The 15,238-nt window shown below is 53.6% G+C and overlaps 7 protein-coding genes across 7 annotated transcripts; 4 read left to right on the top strand and 3 right to left on the bottom strand.

Moving 5' to 3' along the window:
* Positions 1–810: 810 nt before the first annotated feature.
* On the bottom strand, positions 811–1,131 carry CCOS01_01335 (uncharacterized protein; the record flags this gene model as incomplete). Its single annotated transcript, XM_060449531.1, has 1 exon — positions 811–1,131. One exon carries the CDS (start codon positions 1,129–1,131, stop codon positions 811–813), a length of 321 nt encoding a protein of 106 aa, XP_060320969.1.
* A 1,283-nt stretch (positions 1,132–2,414) lies between these two features.
* Positions 2,415–2,747, top strand: CCOS01_01334 (uncharacterized protein; the record flags this gene model as incomplete). Its single annotated transcript, XM_060449530.1, has 1 exon — positions 2,415–2,747. A coding segment is annotated over one exon (333 nt), but the record flags the coding sequence as incomplete, so codon positions are not given.
* Positions 2,748–6,553: 3,806 nt separating this feature from the next.
* On the top strand, positions 6,554–8,185 carry CCOS01_01333 (phosphatidylinositol N-acetylglucosaminyltransferase; the record flags this gene model as incomplete). Its single annotated transcript, XM_060449529.1, has 1 exon — positions 6,554–8,185. The coding sequence occupies one exon, from the start codon at positions 6,554–6,556 to the stop codon at positions 8,183–8,185; it is 1,632 nt and encodes a 543-aa protein (XP_060320967.1).
* A 126-nt stretch (positions 8,186–8,311) lies between these two features.
* On the bottom strand, positions 8,312–9,235 carry CCOS01_01332 (uncharacterized protein; the record flags this gene model as incomplete). Its single annotated transcript, XM_060449528.1, has 1 exon — positions 8,312–9,235. One exon carries the CDS (start codon positions 9,233–9,235, stop codon positions 8,312–8,314), a length of 924 nt encoding a protein of 307 aa, XP_060320966.1.
* Positions 9,236–9,884: 649 nt separating this feature from the next.
* On the top strand, positions 9,885–10,553 carry CCOS01_01331 (uncharacterized protein; the record flags this gene model as incomplete). Its single annotated transcript, XM_060449527.1, has 1 exon — positions 9,885–10,553. One exon carries the CDS (start codon positions 9,885–9,887, stop codon positions 10,551–10,553), a length of 669 nt encoding a protein of 222 aa, XP_060320965.1.
* Positions 10,554–11,043: 490 nt separating this feature from the next.
* Positions 11,044–13,248, top strand: CCOS01_01330 (heterokaryon incompatibility protein; the record flags this gene model as incomplete). The annotated part of the gene is made up of 1 exon (XM_060449526.1): positions 11,044–13,248. One exon carries the CDS (start codon positions 11,044–11,046, stop codon positions 13,246–13,248), a length of 2,205 nt encoding a protein of 734 aa, XP_060320964.1.
* A 778-nt stretch (positions 13,249–14,026) lies between these two features.
* CCOS01_01329 (ubiquitin-conjugating enzyme E2 35) lies at positions 14,027–14,663 on the bottom strand (the record flags this gene model as incomplete). Its single annotated transcript, XM_060449525.1, has 4 exons — positions 14,027–14,205; positions 14,272–14,403; positions 14,462–14,550; positions 14,611–14,663. 4 exons carry the CDS (start codon positions 14,661–14,663, stop codon positions 14,027–14,029), a joined length of 453 nt encoding a protein of 150 aa, XP_060320963.1.
* Between the last annotated feature and the right edge of the window lie 575 nt (positions 14,664–15,238).

Raw genomic sequence — 15,238 nt, 5'->3', positions numbered from 1 at the left:
AAGATGTGAGACCCGGGGGCAGCGAGGAGGACCGGAAGGATAGACGGCTGAGAGCAGAACGGAAGAGGTAGGTGTTCGTGGGATTTGACGTGCCAAGGCGAGCGAGGTCTGAAAGTAATATAGGAAGAATAAGAGACAGCCTCGACTCGTCCGGAGTGAGGAGAGATGGGGTCTGATCAGAAATGGGACTGGGTATCCGTGAGTAGCTGCAAGTATGTTTGTGCAGGAGACAAGAGGCATGGGGCGGGTGAGGTGGTAATGTTATTATGTATGATCCAGAGCAGAGAGACAGAGAGAAAGGAGAGCAAACCCAACCTTTTACGCATTGGGATTAACATGACATTAGCCTCACCCAAGACGGCGGCGTTTCTGTTCGCACCTTTTGGCCCTCGCTCCGTCTTCTCTCGAGAGAGACCTAGCCAGCCCACTGCAGCCAGCCATCAAGGGCCCAGGGCCATGCTCGTCCTCCTTGTCTAAGTCTCTCTCAGATCCCCTCTGGTCTGTTCTCTGCTTTCCCTCACAAAAAGCGGGTGCTGGGGGACCGGCCGCTGTCCCCCCTCTGCCTTCGGGCGGCAGGCCAGGACCAGGATCTAGGCTCAGCCAGGGATGCAGGGATGGTCTGGACCCTGTGGGCTGCGGTGCACCCTGTTTAATGCAGCAAGCGGGTGTCTCGATTCAAACATGGTCGGCCGCAAGCTTCTTTTCTCTCCTGGACCTCGCCAGGGCCTGTCCTGTCCATTCGTACCTCAGCATAGCAGCATGCCTACTGTGGTGACTCTGGTGAGGAGGTGCGCCCAGGATCGTTTGTCTTTAAGCTCCGGCCCCCAGTGTGAAGAAGCAAGGGCGACTGGCGAGTGATTTGCTGCTGCGCTCTCTCCGAAATGGACAGATGGGATGGGATAGGCACGCACGGAACGGCAACGGCAGCGGCACACTCGAATGATGACTGACTCTGGAGGCCTGTAACAAGAACGAGGAGAGAGCCTGCCGAGTAGCCGATCTCGAGCGCTGTGTTCTGGCGATCTTCGTTTCTTTGCATAGAGTTGATAGGCCCGCGGGCCTTGCGGCTCTGGTTCTTGTCTGCATTCTTTTCGGTACCCGGTTTGCTCGGCCCCCTCCATCATCCATCATCGGTGAAAAATGAAAAAGTGAGATGCGACATGGAGGGCCACCTCAAAGCACGACTCCATAATCATGAGCAGCTCGGTTTCCAAATCTTTTCTCCTGTATCCCGATTTAGGATCGAACGACGAGGAGCCAAAGGTGGACGCGGGGGTGAGCTGGATCGTCTGCACTACCACCTCGCCCAAACCCAAAAGGCGCGTTAGTTGGCGGGTTACTGCGTAGCAGGCAGGCAGGTTTGGTGAGGTCCCCTGGATTTTCCCTTCCGCTGCGGATTGCCCATGCCTTTCGGGGGTTCTGCAGACCATAGGGCACCAACCCACACGATTGTTGCCAGGGATGGTCAGTGTTTGCACGGGCAGCTCAAGGGGCCGCGGGATTCGAGGGACGCGAGAATATGGAGAAGGAGACATACTACGCAGACAGACTTGAATGCGAGAATGAGACTGCCCAACAACCTGGCAGAATCCCAGAGACTCCAGACTCCAGAGTGCAAATACCTGAAGAGGAGGTAACCCTTGCCAGTAGATCTCATGTGTCACGGCCGAAGGCCGGACGGGGGGTTCCATGCGTAGATTTGCTTGTCGACCGAGGTTGAGAAGAGACGAAGGACATGAAAGACATGAAAGACAAAAAAGGCGCCTCCCTATGGAGTCTGTATGGATTCCAATTGGCATGTCAGGGGAAAGACTCGACGGTTGCCGTCACAGGCTGCGGGAGCGAAGCCAGGTTGTTAAGTCAAGCTTCCACTCCGTTGTCTCGTCTAATTTTGCCAATGGTCGAGAGAGGAGGGGGGACAGGCAGGAGAAGTGCAGGAAAGTAACATCGAGAGCGAACGAACAAAGCAAGCTATTGAAGCTGAGAATGCAAGCCCGCATCTGCTCTGCGCCTGCGTCTGGTCAGCCCAACATCTGTACGGAATACTTGGTGTAAGCGATGCCCCCATCTCGACGGCACATTGGCCGATTGTGTGCTGTGATTCGTGGGTGCGCTTTCCCAGCTGTGCTTCCCCCAATGATTCCCACCTTCCCTGCAATAGTTGCTATTGAGGCTGCAGCTTCTCTCGCAAGCACGACAGCTTAAGGTACCTTAATTACCTACTCAATGGCAGGACCAACGGTTACCTTCCGTACTTGCCCACCTCAGTTTACCTCAGGTATTTTGCGAGATAGGTAGGTACCGCTAAATGCACACTTTGTAGTTTGTACCTTGGTCTGTCCGAATATTCGTACCGGAGGAAGTGACCTGGACTTCTCTTTCCCACTTCTCACATCTCACGGCGCCACAGGAAGAAAAGGAAGAGAATCAAGCTTTCCTCGAGTGATCCCTCGCAGCTTGGCCAACCCCCCCAGTGCCCCCGTCTGGATCCTCTGTGCCCCTCAGCTCTCATTTCCCACCTTCTGCCCGTCCACAATTGCCAACGGGAGCACGTGGGCAAAGTTAACCCTGTGCGAGTCTTGACTCTTGACTTTCTGAAGAGATGGCAGCGATCAAAGCCCACCAGGAGCCTTGCCTTTCTTGGCGATTCCAAGACGTACGAGAGAGCGAATCACATAATACCACCCCCCCCTCCCGTCTCAACCGGACTTCCCACAGTGTCCTCTCTCCAGCTCCCTGACTATTAAGTCTTTGCACCCAAAATATCGTCGCCTCCAGCCGCAGCCCACCGGCACCCATCCCATTGAATCTCGCGGAGAGAAAAGAAACGACCAGGAAAAGCGAAGAGAAATGAAAAAAGACGAGCACACAAATCATCCCCCTTGCTCTGCCGCAGCTGAAGGAGATACCCGTCACCTATCGAGACCACAGAGATGAAGAAGACGGAACCCAGTCGACAATCGTCTTCCAAGCCACAATAATGGACACTGACTATTCGGCTTATTTTTCCTCCATGATCCCCAGGTAATAGACTAATAGTCCATGTTCACGGCACGCTTTCCCACGGAAATGGGTCCATGGAATTGCGCACGGCACGCGGGATTCCGCCTCTCCTCTACGGATAAAGCTATGGACTATAGCGCGCTTTACACCTGCCTGTCCGTGGTCACCGTCCTTGTCGATGGCCTACTCAGCGAATCAGTTATCGTCTTCGATCGTATGCCGATGGCCCCTGTCGATTTGGCGTGTCTAGGATGCTTAGTCAAGCCTCCGTCCAGCCAGCCAGTTCTCACGATGCTTGGCGCTTCCGTGGCTGCAGTCCTCGTACAGACGAAATTGCACCCAGCTGCGCCCTATACCACGGATATGCACACAGCATGCTGCACAAGGCGGCCATCCAACCAGCGCCAAGACACTGCCTCTTCCCCCGAAAAAAAAAAAAAGAAGAAGAAGAAGAGAGCATGTCAGCAACACTTCAATCGTCAGCAATGATCTTCTCAATTCATGCAATCATCGAGTTGCTCTGGGGCTGGGACGGCAAAAGTTCCAAATCAACTTAGACTCTACCAACGCCAGAGACACCATCATGACAACACCAGCCAACGCCTAATGCGACGGTTTCTCTGTCCAATGCCAGGTGGGAATTGGCGCCAAAGCCAAATCGCAGCTGGCGAACCCAAGCAATGGATCTACGCCAAGGATCCACTGATTAGCGCTCCGGTTCCATTGCTTGGACTTCTTTTTTTGAAATCACCACACCACAGGCGCGGCAGATGCCGACATAGCTTCTGCCAGCCGCTATCAAATAGTGTGCACATTCGCCATTTTGGTTGCAATGTAGTGACTGAAGACACCGCGGAGCTGTCTCTCTTCTTTGGGACCATCGCCGGCTCGTCGCCAGGGTCACAATCACAGGGTGACCGCAACCAAACGGAGCAAGCATTGACGGAGGAGAAACATGAAATCCCCGTCCTGGGAAGTTGGAGCCTGCCTCCTAGGGAGTTTTGCGACAGTTTGGACTGTTTCGTTCCATTGCAACCGAGGCCCACATCGGCAGCAACTGCGAAACCCGCTTCTTCTTGCCCTCCATGGTGAGGTTGTCTGAACGTCAAAACGGTTTCAACAGATGCTCTCAGACCAGCCCACCGTCCATGGGCACGCAAAAGCACGGGATGCCATGGGAATGAGACTTTGATGGACCCCGAACCCGCATACCTCTTGCTTTGCCAAGCCCGTCCGGCAAGACTTGCAACAGGAGAGCAACGTTTCTAACCAAGGAGGTCGAGCCGAATTGTCGCAGATGGCCCGCTCGTTGATGTCATGTTGCTCTCTTCTCGTGCCTAGGTTTGGAGGAAAAGGGGAAATGGATCGTCGATGCCAGCCCCGACTCACTCAGAATCGTCCCATCGAGCTGATGGTGAGGCTATTCGCACTAGTACCGCCGAAACGTCAGTAGGTAACTCGAGCCCCTTGGGCCAGAGTCAGATCTGAGCTGGTCTGACTGCCCAAAGACACTCCCGGCAGCACCCACTGCCTGGCCACCTATCAGTAGTATCGCCCAGCAAAGGGCAGCGTGGGCGCTCTTCCGGTCGGCCCGCTAAAGTTCCAAAATAAGCAGTCCCTTCCAGGCGAACTATCAGTCTTCACAGCGCCCACAGGGCATGCCTGCCATCGCTGCAGCCTGCCACACTTCCGGCCTGGTCCCTGTAGGGCGCGCCGAAGAGTCTGGACCACAGGGCCTTGACCATGCCAACGCGGAGGGGCGCATGGCACGGGAAGGGGCCCAGAAGTCTGGTAAGAGCACCAAAAGAGGGACAGACGATGGACAGTGTGACAGCCTACCTGTATCCGTATGGATCTAGGAATCGCCGACGAGCACACGACCACTAAACCACCAAAGCGATGCAGGATCATGTCGCCATTGACCGGCTATGGGGTGAAGGAAATATCCATTCAGCCCTCAGGAACGCAGCATGAGGGTCGATTCCAGTGGGACAGCCAATCAGCCACGGGATAAGCAACGAACAAGCTTTGTGCCGATGCGGGCCTCCCTGCAAAGAAATTCGGGGCCATCTAGGCAGACAGAAATGAGACTGCCCGGCTTCAAAATGCTTCTGGAATTGCTCTTCGTATTCCCCCGGGCACAAGGGTTTGGCGGGGAACGGTGTTGCCGGTGGTATCCTTTGAGCAAAGGCAGGCGGTGCAGGACATGGCGAGGTGGGACTCCGCAAAGAGGCCCCGTTTCTCTCGGAAATCGGGCACCTGTCGAGCGAATGCTAGTGCACCGCTAGCCTCGTGGTCAGGTCACTACAGTATAGTAGGTGTGCTGTCGTTGGACTGGTGTTGGACCGTGGTGGTGGTGTTCAGAATCCGGGGCTTGGGATGCCGCGGGTCGCGATTCTGAACGCATTCGGATGCATTGTTGACAGTGGTGCCTGGTGTCTTTGCATCGCCACGGAAAGTTAGGAACGACGACAGTTCCCTTTCTTGGGGTTCCATGGGTCATGGACGCGCAAGCTACCGTGGTATTTGGGTTTCCAGGAGGATGGGAAAGTCTCCGAGAGCTGGGTTGTCGTGTGTCGAGAAGGGGGCCGCGGATCGTTAGTGGTTCATGACGGGAGCTGCGTGTCCACGACAGCGTCATGAAGAAGACGGTTAACTTGGTTTTAGCTTCTGGGTAAGGCGAACGCGGACGCGGACGCGGATGTAGACGCAATCCGTGGCAGGGTTGTACATAGTAGGCATGCATCTATTCCTTCCCATGATCCGTCTACGATCTGTCCGCGTATCCATGAAGCTTAGACTACTGCAGACGATACTTTGGACAACAACCTTTACCTTTGCAAGTTCGGCGATGGTTCCGAGACTCTACTAGGTACGTACGGAGTACGGAACGACAGACAGTATACTCGGACAAAAGAAGAATTAAGCTTGAAGTAGCAACTGTGGTTGGACGGACGGGATATTTCCCAGATATACTACCCTCCATTTTGAAATCATCTTGAGGCAATACCTAGCAATGCGCAGTAGATGCAGCATTCAGAATCCAGCTGCAGCAGTAGACACACCTTTCCCTTGATGGACTGCGGAAGACGCTTCTTTCGGCCACCGATCAGTCTAACTATCCTTCGTATACATTTTTTTTTCTTTAGAGTTACCGAATCCAGCGACTTGGTCCGGGCGACGCACCCTTGACGAAATCGACTGACTCGGCGTCCCTTCCCCACCAATGTCCTTTCCCCGTCCGTGCACGCACCCTTTTTTTTGTGTCGTTCTTGACTCCTTCCTAGAGTGCCCTCCCTGGCGTGGCCTGGCCCCCCTTGGCACTTTCTTTCACTTCCTCTGCCACTGCCACTGCCTTCCTGGCGCGCATTCTCCGTGGCTCCAATCAACTTGGTCTGCAGCCTTGCGCCGACTTCAGTCCATTCGCGATCGCGAGGCTGAGAAAGGTCTGGGTCAAACGCCTCAAACAACTATCACCAACACGCCCCATTGAGTCCTGGTACTCTTGTCGTTCCTTTACACTGAGGCCCTCAAGGGCAAGCCGCGCCTCATGTCCCCGACAACACCAACGGACTTTGGCTCCTTCCCCCCGCCCCTCACCCGCTCCTCCACCCTCCCGACGGCCCTCAGCACCGGCACCACAAACCTCAGCACGAACAACAGCACCACAAACTTCCACCAGCAGCGCCAGGACAGATCCCGCCTCGCTCCCGAAGATGCCTTCCTAGCGACATCCCCGCCACGCCGACCCGTGCCCTCCTTCCCCGATGTGTCCACCCTTGGCGCAGACCACCGCGCCGCCCGCGCACGCCTCCGTCACAACGCCGCCTCTGCAGTCGCTGGAAGCCACCGCTCCCGCTCTCGCCGGAGTCGCAAGCGGACCTGGAAGAAGCTCATGTGGGTGAAGCAGAGCTACCCGGACAACTACACGGACCAAAACACCTTTCTCGAGAGCCTCCAGCGCAACCCGCGCCTGCAGCCCTACGACTTTTGGCCCCTTGTCGCCGACTCGACGGTGATTGTCCAGCATGTCTGCTCCGTCATCCTCTTCATCGTCTGCTTCGTCCTCATATCCCAGGAACGCGTGTCACCCGTGTCCATTGTGTCGTTCAGCAGCATGGCGACGTTCTTGGGGTGGCTGCTGTGGGAGCGCTGGGAGGCCGACGAGGAGCGGAAAGAACTGGGTCTGGCGGGCGGCGGCAGCAGCAGTGCCACGGCCGCGGGGCGGAGATTGGAGCCGAGTCGAAGGACGGGAAGTATGAGGCAGCGGAGCCCGCCGCTGCATGACGATGGTAGTGCCGCCGCGGCTTCGTCCACGGCTACGACGGCCACGAGCTCCGCGACGAATTTGTCGAGTACCGCTGGCGCAGAGCGGCCTCGTCTGGCGCGGCATTCGCATTCCGCCTCCGCGAGCTCCCTTATTTCTTCCACGTCGGCGACCTCGCAGTCCGTCTACCGCCGCTACAGCCAAGAAGTTAACAGCAGCATGCCTCTCCCGCGGCGATCCTCTTTCCCTCTGCCAGGCGACGACAACAGCCGCCTCAACCAGCGTCTCAGCACCGTCAAGAGCGCTATCCTCATCTACTCCACTCTTCTCGGCCTCTCCCCCATCCTCAAATCTCTCACAAAATCGACTTCAAGCGACAGCATTTGGGCCATGTCCTTTTGGCTCCTGACCATCAACATCTTCTTCTTCGACTACTCGGGCGGCGTCCGCGTCAACATCCCCGCCTCGCTGTCCACCAACGCGGCGCTCATGGCCTCGACGGTGCTCGCTTCGCGGCTGCCGTCCACGGGTCAGGTCTTCAGCCTCACGCTTTTCAGCATCGAGGTCTTTGGGCTGTTCCCCGTATTTCGGCGGTACGCGAGGCACCGGAGCTGGGGGTACCACTACGCCATGACGGTGTTCCTCGTGCTTGGCGCGGGTGCCGGTGTCGGGGTTATCGTGGGTGACAATGGCAGTGGTGTTGCAGCCGGTAGTTGTGCCGGTATGGGGATATCCTGCTGGCCTTGGAAGGGCGCCGTCGCGGGCATGGTCGTCAGCGTGCTCATCTCCGCGATTGCGATGGGCGGGTGTAGTTGGTGGCTGATTGGGTTGCAAAAGTACAAGAATGAGATTTATGGGCCGTGGGATCCGGCGAGGCCTATTATTATGAGTCGACGGCTTTGGGATGACGGGTAAGGTAGTAGGCATTTATGAGTACGTAGTGTAAAGTAATTTGATGAGAGATGTTTTGGAAAAAGTTGAATCATGATATTGCGGAGAAGTGATGTTAAGACTGGCTAATGAGTGTGTGCTACTGGAATTCTACGGCTTCGCGAGATATTGCAGCTCTTGGACCTCCTCGTCGCCACCCTTTGACTTTACTTCTGCGGCGTTGCGAGGTAGGCTACTATCCGACGCCGTCACTTTTTCCAACTCCCGAGTCTCTGGGCTTTCACTCGACATTTTGGCGATACATGCTGCGCATAAACCCCAGAAAAGGAGATAGAAGAAGACCCCGCACATCGCCAAGTCAGTGTCGGAGAGATATGCCTCGATGCTGTCCCCGGTGCTGCTCCCGGCGCTGCTCCTGTTGCTGCCCCTGGTGCTTTCTCCGGCGCCGTCGTATTCGCAATCATCAGTGAACATGGTCTCGCCGGCCGCAGACCTTCTCTCCAGTTCGGAGAGAATCTTGCTCCTCCTGACCATACGCTCCGTGATGACGTTCAGGGCATTCACGTGAGACAAGAGCCGATGATGCTCTCGGTAGACGTGACTCGCTCTGTCTATCAAATCCTCCCGGAGAATGCCAAGGGCATCTAACTGAGATTCAAACCGTTGCGACCGTCGGGAGAGCTCCTTCCTATCTTCCTCGTCTTTGAACTTTTTGGCGTCGAGAGACGACGTTATTGATGATGAGGAGGATGCTCTCCGCTGTGACGGTGTAGGTTGGAATGCTGATGGGAAGCTCGAGGATGCGGCTGTCATTGGTATGATTTTCGGCCACGGACATTGATGCGAGAGGGAGAAAAGTGGTTTCGGTCGCGATGTGCGCGGGGGACCGTCGCGAAGGCTGTAGCGGATGTACCTGTCGATGTCTGGGTGTACGACTTTGGCGTGGAGGGTAGATGTGTTTGAGAAGAGGCGGGTTTGTGGCGGTGCTGTGGTTGTGGTTGTGAAGGGTGATGGTCTTGTGATTATTCTGGGGAGGTGCCTCCGGAGAGTGTGGAGGAGGCTTTTGGAAGCCATTATTCTCATCGGTATGAGATTGTGATTCTTGTTTTTGCCTTGTTCGAGTTGTGGTTGAAGTCGTCGAGGATGATGTCTGATATGTTACTTGCGCGGAAAACATTTGTGGTCATGAGGGATGGTAAAGTGTGTGACGGAGAGGGCATGAGCCTGAGGCTGTGGAGATGGTCGTTAAGGTTTTTGGTATACCTTGATATCACGAGAGTAATACCTTTGATATGACTCAAATTTGTCGCCATGTATGTTCCTTCCATATCAAGTGTTGCAATTTTGTATCACAAATTATACGGCAGAATCTTGTTTTGCGTCTGGCTCGGTGTGAATGAGTATGGCTTCGGAGCTCCTGTGAACTTTGGCAATGTTATCTGAGGTTTTGACCCATCTGTAGATGGCATAGCAATGAAATAGAAGCCGAGAACCTGTCCAGCCCAGCCAAAGATATGTAGGTGAATGGAAAGGATGCGGGAGTGGAAAGGGGACTCGACGACAACCTATCTCCGAAACATCTTGTTTGGTGGTTTAGAAAGGGGAACATCCGCCTTGTAATGGATTTGCGGTTTATATCGCGTGTGTTACGGTACTAAAGATATCAATCCCAAGCTTCACAGGCACCTTTGAACGTCAATGCCTTTAAAGGCCAACACCATCAATGATCAATACCATGTTCAACACTATCCTAAAAGCAACACCACGGCTTCACAGCCACTTGGCTACGAGCAGAATGATCTTCCCTGAACTCCAGACTCAGTCCAGAACCGCAAGAACTATAGAACTACATGAACGGTGCCCCATCAACACCACTCAGACACTATCAACCCCTTTCTCATCAGCACAAGAGATCCTCGAGGCCTCCATCAACTGCAACCAAAGCAGATTCGGCAGTCTTCACCAAGATAACCCATTCCAAGGCTTCATAAGGGGTTCAAGCAGAAACAAGGCGGTTTACAGGTATGAGGCGCCGAGACGGAAAGCCGGACAACAAGCAACATCTTCAACCACCTCCAGTTCATATCTATCATGCTTTGGGAACTTTGGAGGTCTATTCACGCATGTCGTTGAGGCTCTGGGTAACCCGAGAGAATATGCAATCAACCGATGGACAGATCGAGAGGAGGAGATTGAAAGGCTGCCGGAAAATCAGGGCGAGATTATCAAACGTCTTCAGGCCGTGGAAAGGCGTCAGGAACTTCACTCGTATATGGCATACTGCATTGTGAGTGGCTTTGTGCTCGCGACTGCTCTTTTGATTCTCGTGGCGTTTGCTGCCAGGGAGATCAGAGATAAGGGAAGGAAGGTAGATAGCGATGGTAGGCCTTAGTCAAGGGCGGAGAAGCTTTCTCCCAAGCATTGAGATGACCATGTGACCAAATCATTCATACAAATGCATGGCTTGATTTTTCGTCGCGCAAACTGATGGCAGAAGGGGTCACGGATTGAGCATGCAGCAACACTGGCATGTAGAATAGATACCCCCCAGTATCATCAGGGGGCGATCAATTGCCGTATCTCTCAATGGCGAGGCATTGCAAAGATTCTAATAACAAGTAGAGAAACATGTGTCTAGAGGTTTAGTGCTTACACCAATGTTACATTGTACGCTGAACCACGTACATGCACCTTCCAACATGCAGGTCATGTGGCTGTGTGACATCCACGCCTGCTTGAAGTAGACATATGCAGCCTGATTTTCCAACTCTCAGTCGTTCCTTCGCTTCACTGCTTAGCTTGACTGGCTCTTACACTTCATCAATCTAAAGCATACACCAGTCGATCAAAACTCTTTTTCTCTTTTGCACCATCTTGGAATCATGACTGAATCACTGGCGGACTACCAGTACCAGGCTCTTTCAACGATCGACTCCATACGCCTTCTAAGCGTCTCACAAGACAACAATCATCCCCATGGACTCTGCTTGTCTCTCAAGGAGGTCAACTTGGATGATGAACCGATCTTTGCCGCGCTATCCTATACCTGGCAATTACCCAAGTATAGCAACTCCGAGCAGACACAAGAGCCAGGGCCGGGAAAGACGTTTGATGTTGTCTGCGACGGCAGGTCGATGGAGATATCTGAGAACTTGTTCGACTTCCTCCGCACCATCCTCGATTATCGGTGTCTATCGGGAACCAAGGCAGACAGAGCTTCCTCCACGACTCGCAAGTGTCTGTCCAAAGTTAGAGCTGCTCTGGAAACCATGCCACTGTGGATAGACGCATTCTGCATCAATCAGGCCAACAGCGAGGAAAAGAAGCACCAAGTTCTTCTCATGCACCGCATTTACAGCTCGGCACAGAACGTGCTGGTGTGGCTGGGCCTATCAGAACCTGGCTCCGAGGTTCAGTGGATCCACGACAGATTCATTCCTCGTCTATCTCAGGCACGAAAGAAGTCGGAAACCATGAAGAAGCTGTTGCAGGAGGACCATTACTGCAGGAAGCCTGAAGTTCTCGACCAGTTGGGATATGACACATGTTCCCGGTGGGCCACGTCGTGGTTCATATTTGCAAAGTTCCTTAGAGACAACCGCTGGTTCGATCGCGGTTGGGTCGTCCAAGAGGTTGCTTTGGCAGATCCAGCTCAAATTCACATCATGTGCGGAACAGCCGTCTTGAACTGGAAGCGCCTCGGGGCATTTATACAATTTCTCCACGAGGCTCGATGGAGCCACTCCTTGGAAACCCATATCGAACGATCTTTCGAACATGTGAAACTCATCTCCGAGATCCAATGCTTCAAAAAGCCGCGGGGTCTAAGCAGTAGGCATCTTGGCATCGGAGGTGGCCTGCACAAGATCAACGGAGTCCGACCCCTCTTAGCCGAGCTTGTGTACTACACGAAAATCGAAGGCTGGAACACGAAGTCGGAGTCCGCATGGCTTGCATGCGCCAGCTTCATTATATCCACTCTCCGCTCTTTCCAGTTTGGTGACGATCGCGACCATATCCACGGGTGTCTGGGTATGCTGTCGATGCTTCTCCCCCAAGGTTTTCCTAGCCCCATTATTCCTGACTACGACCGGAGTGTGGAGGATGTCTTCACATCTGTTGCAGCGTGTTTTCTCCAACGACTTCCCTTACTCTCGGAACTCAGACAGGTCGGGAAGGAGAAATCACGCCGGAACATCAAATTGCCATCCTGGGTACCCGACTATTCAGTACCAAATTTGACGAAAATAGATCGCCACAAGCGACTCGACGTGTCGACTAAGACTGAGGCGAGCCTCGATGTTTTAGAGGAGCACGAGAGAATGATATGGCGCTACCATCCAAGGAGGCCATCCGTCATTGGACACAAGCTTGTTTTGTATGGTGTGAGACTAGGCACTACGATGGGTAAAGTTCATGACCTCTTCACTCCAGAGTCTAGCTACGAGATGGCTTTGACGATGGTTAGCTTCTTTCGAGCCAGGCCATTCGAAGCCTTGTGCCGCCCTCAACTTAACATATGGAACAGGTTGGCAGCGGCAGTTCTCAACGAATGTTTGGAATTATACAACTTGCACTTGCAGCCCATGACCCCTGGTCACTGTCTCACACATCAAACGGTCGATTATTACGTTCCGGGACGACGAGAATTTGTCCACAAACGACTCAACGGGTCCGTGGTAGGAGCATTAATTCAGAACGAAATCTATGAGTGGGTTAAAATATTCGAGAGCAAGATTGGCGGCTCTCGTCCAAGTCCTTGCCCATTATATGTAGATACCAAGGTCTGGGAAGAGCTTGAGAACGAGTGCTTTTACCACACATCTATTTACCCCACATCTGGAGGGAGTTTTGGACTGGGTTCCCCCTCCTCAGTACCGAATGACCAGATCTGGCTGGTTGAAGGTGCTTCTGTTCCTTTTATTCTCCGGGAAGTCATACCTGTGCCAAAGACTGGTCAGGAGGATTCCCAACCTCGAGAATTTCGCTATGTTGGAGACATTGAGCTGTCTGAACTCGACATATATTCCAGTCACTTCACCTTTGAGCAGCAGCGATCGAGATACAAGAAAATCAACATTGTATGATAGATGGATAGAATATCCATACGTTCTTTGAGCGAAGAGGAAATAAGAACTTTGCAAACTAGATTCGTCCTGCAAACACTCACCCGCCACACCTAAGTAAAATAAAGAGCTATACAATACAAAACGACGATCTCCACTTGCTCGAGGAGAGATAGGCCAAAAGGAAATGCGTCGAGGGGGAATCGAACCCCCGGCTCCCCGACGCTGCTGGATGGCAACGGAGAATTTTACCACTAAACCATCGACGCAAGTTGAGGATGTTGGGCTGGAAATCATACTTACAGGATCAAACATCCATTTTATCTTAATCTTTGGGAGAGCAGCCCTTCGTCACTCGATCATGATGACATGCGACTGTAAAAATACGAAGGGGATATCACATCTTCGTCGGACTTGTAGCCAAGCGGGTTGCTTCAGCCTGAAGTCAGATCACACACACTCATGTTGCAAGTGCACCATACGATGAAAAAAAATCCTTCTCATTGTTGAAAGTCGTAAAGGCATAATGCATGGATCCTCCCGTGAAGCCAGAAAAGCTGACCGCAATGCCATATCTCAAGATTGCAACTCCAGGTCCTGAAACGTCCAAATCAGCCCCCGCTCTACAAAGTCAAAGACAGCAGGAGGGCTGTATCGTCTCTGCAGCATCCGCCTCAAAATCGGTCTAGGGAAAGTGTGTTTGCATTGGCTCTTGCCGTAGCTGTTCCTCCACGCGCCGTCGTCTGCCTTTTCTTCCAAAGCGCAGCATAGCTTCCCGCTTCCTCCAGTGTTTCCTCCTCTATTTGGGCACAGCGAATTTCGTGGTCCACTCTTTGGCCGTCGCGATGGCGGCCTGCTCGTCCTCCTTCCAGCTCTTCGCGACGTCGGCGGCGAGGGGGTCGTCGGGGTTGGGGGCGCCGAGGAGGGCCTGGATTGAGAGGAGAATAGTGCGGATCTGGAGGGCAGGGGACCAGTTGTCTAAACGAAGGTTTCTTTGTCAGCCGTCCTGCGTCAAACCTCCATTGTTGGTGTACTGCTACTCACTCTTCAGAACATCGAGACAGATGCGGCCCAGCTTGTCGACATTCGGGTGGAAGATCTTGGTAAGGAAGCGAATCTTGGGGGGAGTCATGGGGTAGTCGTCGGGAAGGAAGAGCTCGAGCTTGAAGACACCGCCTGTAACACCTCTTAGTTCTTTCCTATCCAGTCAACTTTCCGTAAATGTATTGCGCACCTTCATACGGAGATTGTGTAGGTCCGTGAATTTCGACATCGAAGTAGCGGAGGTTGTCCTCGTGAGGGACGGCACTGATTCCGGGTACCCTTTGAAGCGGTCTTTGTTAGCAAAACATCGAGATGTCGCTAGCTAGGCAGGAGACTTACGGCTCAGCCATGAGACGCTCCGTCTCCTTCACAATACGCTTAGGCAAAGCCATGCTGGGCGACAAATGCTCTGGAGATTGTTCGAGGGTGAGGGAGGAAAGGTATGGTGTCTGAGCTTCCTCTAGAAACCAAAGTTCAAGGCCAAGAAGCTGATGGCGGGGTTAAGCGAGTGGTGAATGAGATGGAGCTTCCTTGATTTCAACTCGCTGGGGAAGGAAGAAAGGTCGCAAACTAAATCGCAATCGGATGCTCGGGATATCGGTTTGGAGCGGCGGCGACGAAGGTGACGAGTAGGCGGAACTGGTGGAGTGTTTCGAAAGGCAACCTTTGGGTATGGTGGGCATGTGCTTGGGAAAGCCTTGCTTGGGATTGCCCCGCGGGAGGGACCAGAAGCATGACACACTCCAGGCCTGGCTCGACGCTGTCCCGATAACAGTAAAAGGGTGGAGACTGACGGTGGTATTAGCGAGCTATCATTGGCCGAGAGGTCCTGGCGGGGAGTAAGTACACAACTGCAGACTTGCTGCACGAAGGTACATCATTACAATTGTGGGTCCCCGACTGTCATCCCGTCCATCCACAAGCGTCCGCCCAGGATGCTCAGCGATGGATGCACCTGATCCCGTCG

The sequence above is a fragment of the Colletotrichum costaricense genome (genome assembly GCF_030867565.1).
Source record: "Colletotrichum costaricense strain IMI 309622 chromosome Unknown Scaffold_1.1, whole genome shotgun sequence".
Classification (NCBI taxonomy): domain Eukaryota; kingdom Fungi; phylum Ascomycota; class Sordariomycetes; order Glomerellales; family Glomerellaceae; genus Colletotrichum; species Colletotrichum costaricense.
Note: the sequence above shows the minus strand (reverse complement) of the source record. Positions and strands in the feature narration are given on the sequence as shown.